General features: G+C 41.3%; 1 protein-coding gene across 1 annotated transcript; it reads right to left on the reverse strand.

The window, feature by feature from the left end:
* Window positions 1–340: 340 nt before the first annotated feature.
* gal3st1a (galactose-3-O-sulfotransferase 1a) lies at window positions 341–6419 on the reverse strand. The gene is made up of 3 exons (XM_030060432.1): window positions 6351–6419; window positions 2309–2459; window positions 341–1811 (listed from the first exon to the last, which is right to left on the reverse strand). The coding sequence occupies exons 2-3, from the start codon at window positions 2434–2436 to the stop codon at window positions 656–658; spliced, it is 1284 nt and encodes a 427-aa protein (XP_029916292.1). The 5' UTR covers window positions 2437–2459; window positions 6351–6419; the 3' UTR covers window positions 341–655.
* Window positions 6420–6907: the final 488 nt, after the last annotated feature.

Below are 6907 nucleotides of genomic sequence, written 5' to 3' on the forward strand. Positions count from 1 at the left end.
TTTAATCATTTTTTTAGAATTATAACCAATTCCGTCCCCCATAAATGGGAAAAGGGGTTACATTCACAATGTTCACATCCATTTTTAGTTCTAAAAGATTATCTTTTTGATAGTTTCTGGTCCCACAAAATGAAACTAACATTGGTAGATGAAGACTGCAAGATTTTTACAGGATTTAGCTCAAGATTTAGAAAATGCAACCTTTAAGGTGACTTTTGTGCTTAACTCCTATAAAAGAGCTATAAATACATCTTGCACTTAGTCATGCACCAAATAAAACAATTAAACTAACAACACATACAAGGATAAGAATATTTTAATGTTTGAAAATTGACTCACAAACATGCAGAACAACAGTAGGCCTAGCCTATGAACTGGTTCAGTATTTGTAGATTGTGAGGTGAACAGTATTTTTCTCAAGCACCCATCAGATACATTACAGCGCACAAGCATGTAAAATGCAAACAGGTCAATACTGATGAATTTAAACAAAATAAGACAGGTCACAGGATTGGAGATAAGACACAAACTAAAATACAAACAGACAACAAAAACCTTGCAAAACCCTCCAACTCTATTAAAGACACAGTCAAATGTTTCCACGGGTTACCCTCTCTATCAAAGCTGAATTGGCCCCTCTGTCTCTAGTGCCAGGTCACCAGTTAATGATATCTCTGATGTGGCCCCACAGCCTGGTGATCCACAGGTTGACCCCCAGCTCCGTCAGGTACTGAAGCTCTGGCATCAACATCTTACGGCACAATTTGCGGTGCGCCTTGTCTACATTCTTCTTCAGGTTATAGCCCATGATGGACTTCTCTCCGATGGGCTGCCAGGGCTGCATGGCTGTCTCCTGAATGTTGCCAGCCTCTACAGCATGTCCACCCTCAATGCAGATGGCTGCCATCTCTGCATTCCTCCGCTTGAGTTCTGCCACATCCTCCTCCATCTGCTTTCGACCATATGCATCCACTTTCTTCCAGAAGGTGTTGTTGAAATGTTGGTATAATTTCCAGTCAATTGCGTTCCACTCAAGGGCCTTGGCCCTTAGTTCAGGGGTCAGTTTAGATACAGTGGACCCCTTCCTGGCGTTGAGCTTAAAGAAGAGCAGGTCATCCATCTCCCAGCAGAGGGCATCCTTGAGCAGGATGAGTGATTCCTCAAAGTATTCCACCAACATGACCAGCTGAAAGCGGTCAGTGATGGATCTGATTCCCTCCTCTACCCGTGGGTCATCCAGCTCCAGAGTGTTGTCCTGTCCAAAGTCAAAGAACAGCAAATTCTTGAGGTAGAAACTGTTAAAGCCCTCTGGGTCAAAGTAGTAATGGGGATCACGGAGAAACTCAGTCAGCTTGTCCTCCCCCGGTATCTTCCAGGTAAGAGGTACGACACGGCCAAAGTAGTGGAAGGATGACTCAAAAAGCTCTGCAGGGTCTCGCAGAATAGTGATGTAGGAAGTGTCCATGGGAAGCAGCTTGGCCACCTCAGGTGGATTGAAGCGCATGTGATTACAAATGATATTGAAGCACATTCCAGGCTTGTAGTCTTTAACCTGGGAGCGCTGGAAAGGCGAGGGGTAGAAGAAGTCATTTCTACTGTCAGGGAAGGCAAATTTGAGGCGGTGTTTCTCTCCAAAACGGAAAAGGATGTTGATGAGTGTGCTGCTGGCTGTCTTGTGAGTCTTCATGAACATAACATCGACTTTAGGAGTGCAGACGCTCTTCTGGCCTCTGGTTTTCTGTGAGTTGTTTATGGCTGGTATGCTGTGGAACTGGGCTGGACGGTGGGCACAGGAGTAAGGCACTGGAACCCTAGAGAAAGAAAACATGGTCAAATTATAAAAGTCACCATAATGTAACCTCATCTATACATAAGATTTAACCAAGCAATCTGCTCACAGACACACTTCAACTGTGCTGACAATCCTGACAATGAACTGCTTCCTGCAATGCTGTTTGTTATTTGCTAGGTGTACCTTGTACCAACTGCTTTGCAACAGCACCTAAAATAAACTTCTATAACAATTTTTGTAATCCAGTGAAATCCCTTAATTGCAATGCCAGTCAAAATATTATCCACCAATTAATAAGCATATTTTGGAGTAATAATTGAAGACTTACTAGCTATGTTTGATTGTTTCTTTTGAAGTGAATAGTTTTAAGACCCCTGTTTATGTCAAATGTAAATTTTGTAAACTTCTCTGTCTTCCTTCCATGTTTAAGCACTGTTATTTATGCAATAAATAAACTAAAAATCAAGTTGTATTTAGTGTGAGATCAAATAAATTTCCAGGTGTGATGAATCTTACTCTGGCAGACTGAGGTGGACCTGTGGAGCTGAAAGGCAGTAAAGCAGGATCATACAGCTGGTGAGGAGGGTACCCAGGACCAAGCCTTTGCACATGGACCTCCATTGCCTCCCTTGCTTGACAATCATGGTCCAGGGGATTCAAGGATTACCTTAAAAAAACAAAAAACAAAAAAAAAAAACAGATCATCATCATGTAAATATTTTCATGTTGCCATCTGCCCTCAGGGGCGCCGCCAGTAAATCAGGAATCAGGAAACAAACTCCTGTTACTTGCATTTCTCCTAAGATCTTGGACAGTTTGGTCTAGATTGTGCACACAGTCTTGATGATATTGGATCAATAAACACTTTCTAAAACTACTTTGCAAAGTTTCAAACCCTGATGTGCTGGTAATGCACATTTTCTGCATCAAACTACAATTTTATAGCAGTACTGTGTACTACTATAAAATACAATTAATTTTGGTGCAAAATCTTGCATAAACATCTTACGATTCTGTTAAAGTCTGACTTATTTGTCTGAAAGACTTGGCTCTCTTGTTTCTTGATTTTGAAGATAAAAAAAAAAAAACTAAATTAAATATAAATTAAGATAAACTGACCAATATAATTGGAGTAACACAGGATTGAATTTTGTAGTACAGTGGGTTCCCTCTGTGATATTGCTCAATGATAATCCACTCTGGCAAATAGGGATAGAGCTTGAGATTTTTTTCAAGTGATGCTACTGTAGTGTCTCATGTGTCCAATTATTTTGGGAATGCAAACTAAAACTTTTCTCAAATGGTATCTCCAAAAACAGAAATTCTTGTCATGCTTCTAAAAATTGAAAAAATACTTCAATGCCTACACACCGTTGTCCTCAAATGGACTATAATTCAAGTCCAGAAGAATATTCAGTGATACAGAGTATAATCCCTACACATTTGATCATTTATGGTTCTGAGTAGCCAACCTACTGACAGAAGTTAAACTCATTTCATTTTGCCCACCTTGCCACTTCATAAACATTTTAAACACATGGTTTAGTTAAAATTGCATAGTGAGCTACAAAATAACATGCCTGCCACCTGAAATGGCCTACTCTGTGTCTCTCACCTGTGCCTTATATTAATTATGCATGCCTGTGGAAGGTGATCCTGTCCACTGCCTGCTTTCCCCCTGCAGCCTGTAATAAGATGACCCAGAGGCTGACTCAGCAAGATAAAGTAACAAAGTCACACTCACCACCTGTAGGCCGAAGCATGATCTGACTCAGAGTAGCCAAAATATAGCAGTAGTGACTTTGTGATACAATTTACTCAGTGCAAGACTGACCCTAGTGCAAGCTAGGCAGATTGACAGTGAAGTGAGTTGTCAGGTATGTGCAGACCACACAAATGCAAATGAATATGGTTGGGTGGACTTGACTACAGTCTAAAAGCTGAAAATGTGGCTCCAGGATGATCTCAATCTCATTCCCACCATCTCACCACTTCTCCTGAGTACAATAAATCCACTTACCACCAGGTTCATCACAAGAACAGTAATTATAATATGCTCATTTTTGCCAAGTACCCAGCCAGGACATTTGGATTTTAAGACAAAGGAGGGGAACTGAGCTTGTGGACCATTTTCACGCCAAAGAGAGAATACAGGCATTCATATAATCACGGTTATCACGGTTTAACAGTTTTTTTTTTTTTGCTAGCCAGGTTTGTTGTACATATTAATTTAAGGAAAAACACAGACCTGAAAGCAAAGCATGACGTTATTTGGCATCAGTAACCAACAAACACAGTAATGTAACACATAAAACATATATTATAAAACGTCATCCTTCGTTTTTTCTACCTTAGTTCAGATTACAAATAACTAGCTAGCGGCACTTTTCCCCGTCTCCTTGTTGCCTTGACAACACGCGTCCAGCGGTGTGCGCGTGTGTGAGTGTGAGTGCATGGAGGTGGTTTCTCCCCTGTCCCTTAAAGGCTAATTTGAGTATTTTACCTCTTTTTTCTGTTAGTAAAATTAACGTTACTTCAGAGCCAAGAGGACACAGGTCTCCAAGTGTAATTCCAACATATTTGACGGGGGGTCACTCCTCTAAGCCACTTTGACACAGAATTTAATAAATTCACAATGGAAGCCAATGAATGTATATTTTTATATAACGAAAAGATCCTGACCTTTTCAATGGACTGTCTATGGTAGCCTTATCTTTAACTGTAGAGTAATTTATTTTTAATGGTGTTTACAAATTCAATTAAATGACGCTCAGGGCATATACCTCGGCCAACACAATGCCATTATCAAGGATTATCAACTAAGTTCAACTGGTTGGACTTTTACCAAATGTCAACAGTGACTTCTGTGCCCTATTGGCAGCTTGTTTCACCATTCCTGGAATGGGACATGATATGAGCCTGTTCAAATTCGAGCCACTTTTTATGCATTTATCCAATTATCGTAACCACGTGGTCAGGCCTACTTGCTTGGTGGCCATATTGTACCAACTTTTGGAGGGGTATGTCTTCTGAACCAGTGCCCCTATGGTGTTTGATTGGGCAAGTAATGCTTTTCCTTTTTTGTGAGAAGGCACAAGATTACTGAGGCCACGCCCGTCGATATGCCCCCTTTGAAAATGTGGACAGATAGGCTTATTACACAATCTAAATTGGAGCCTAGGTTAATGTCATCTTTGTCATTGTATGAGCCCACCAGCTGAGCCAATATTCAACCCACTCACACACTCAACATAGCAAAATCACACCTCCATTAAATTACACACACACACACACACACACACACACACACACACAAAATGGACCTGTACAAATAACTGATATCTGACTGTGGACATTCCCAGTTTAACTTGATGTAGGTGATTTAAAGGTGAGCTATGTGACTTATCGGCAGGGAATTGCATAGCGTACTAGACCAACAGGATGCAGAAGCATGATAGGCACACACCATCTGCATAGCAACTGCGTGAACGCGGCGTGCAGTGTCCACAGAACCATAAATCGACCTTTAGGCCTAATGGGTGAGTGCAGCAGCCAATAGCAGGCTGTCATTCTGCACTAGACTGGGAATCTAGTCCACTCATAATAATGCCCAGTTGTACACACACCAGTAATCTATCTTCAGGAAATTTTCAAAATGATGTACTTGTGTTGAAATTTCTAGAATCTCCCAAATATATACTTTTAATAACTTTTAGGATAAGCTTGGCTCCTTCTAACTCCCTTCTATTATGAGCCTTGCTGTTGAAGTTCAGTCTTATCATCAGAGCATAACACAAACATCTCTCTCCAAACAGAGCTAAAAGAGCCATTTCTTTTCTTTGTCTGGGCACCATGAAGGGCTATTATGGAGGCATGTGAGGGAGCTTTTTCTCAGCCAGCAGAAGCCACTGTGCTGGGACACATTTCAGGACTAGCCTGGGGGGCAGGACGCTTTAGGGGAATGGTTTTGCCTGCAAATGCTCATCAGTGTGAATTCCCAGTGGCATTTATTTCTCCTTTGCCTCAGGGACCCAAGGGACAAATGATAGGGAATGAAGTTTATAAGGCTGTTTGCTTATCTGGAAACCTTACAATAAATTATAAAGTGTACTGTATACTGGTATAACTCTTAGATATAAAATAAACTCAGTGAATACTTCTGTATGCTGCAGTCTCAACACAATTACACTTAACTTGTAACTTATCACATTCTTGCAGAATGCTCTCATCCACTCTGGTCATGTACTCAAACAGTCATATGGTGTCATAACCTTTAATCATAAGATTAAAAATGTTGACCCAGAGCATTATATGGCTGCATACACCAAAGACACCAAAATGCACACTGTTTTCGGTGTTTTCCCTAAAGCTGCATTTGACCATATACCTGTGTTGGTAAGTAGAAGTAATAATAAACAAGACAACCAATATATTTTTTTAAAACAATTCTATGTTTCTTTTATGCATAGATCATCAATAATACTGTGGACAAACATTTTAAGATGTAAATTCAACTGATGCCAGTCAGAACATGTTTAAGAATTCAGTGATTCCTTACCCTCATGCATAAATCCAAGTGGAAACTATGGTAGGTGTTTCTCTACCAAGTGCATCGCTGTGAGTAAGCTGCAGTCCTCAGCCTTTCTGTGTGGTTCCAGATGTCTGACAGAAATTGCGCTCCCTCCTGAAGTTGCCCTTATGTCTGATCCTGACATACACATGCTGCTGTTAACACTGTACAGTCCAGCACTCTCCTTATCACATGTCCAGTGCCACAAAGCTAATGCATCTGGTGGCTGCTCTCCTCTTTCCCTCTCCCCCTCTATATGCACACCTGATGCCCCTGGCCTCCACCTCCTCCTCTTTCAATTTCAATTCCAAAACTGATCTTGCTGAATAAAGCACTACAGGGAGGCTCATCTAGCCATGTGTGACGTCAGGCTGACTGTCAGGGGAAATGCACTTGTCAGTTTGTGTAAAAGAAGGGAGGGAGGAAGGGAGGGAGGGGAGGGGAGGGAGAGGGGGAGGGAGAAGGGAGGCTGTAACGGCCCTATTCTGTGACTACATACAGAGGGCTATTGAGTGCAGACACTGGAGTCGGAGCTGCAAGCTGAT

This window comes from Myripristis murdjan, chromosome 9, assembly GCF_902150065.1.
Source record: "Myripristis murdjan chromosome 9, fMyrMur1.1, whole genome shotgun sequence".
In the NCBI taxonomy this organism is placed as follows: domain Eukaryota; kingdom Metazoa; phylum Chordata; class Actinopteri; order Holocentriformes; family Holocentridae; genus Myripristis; species Myripristis murdjan.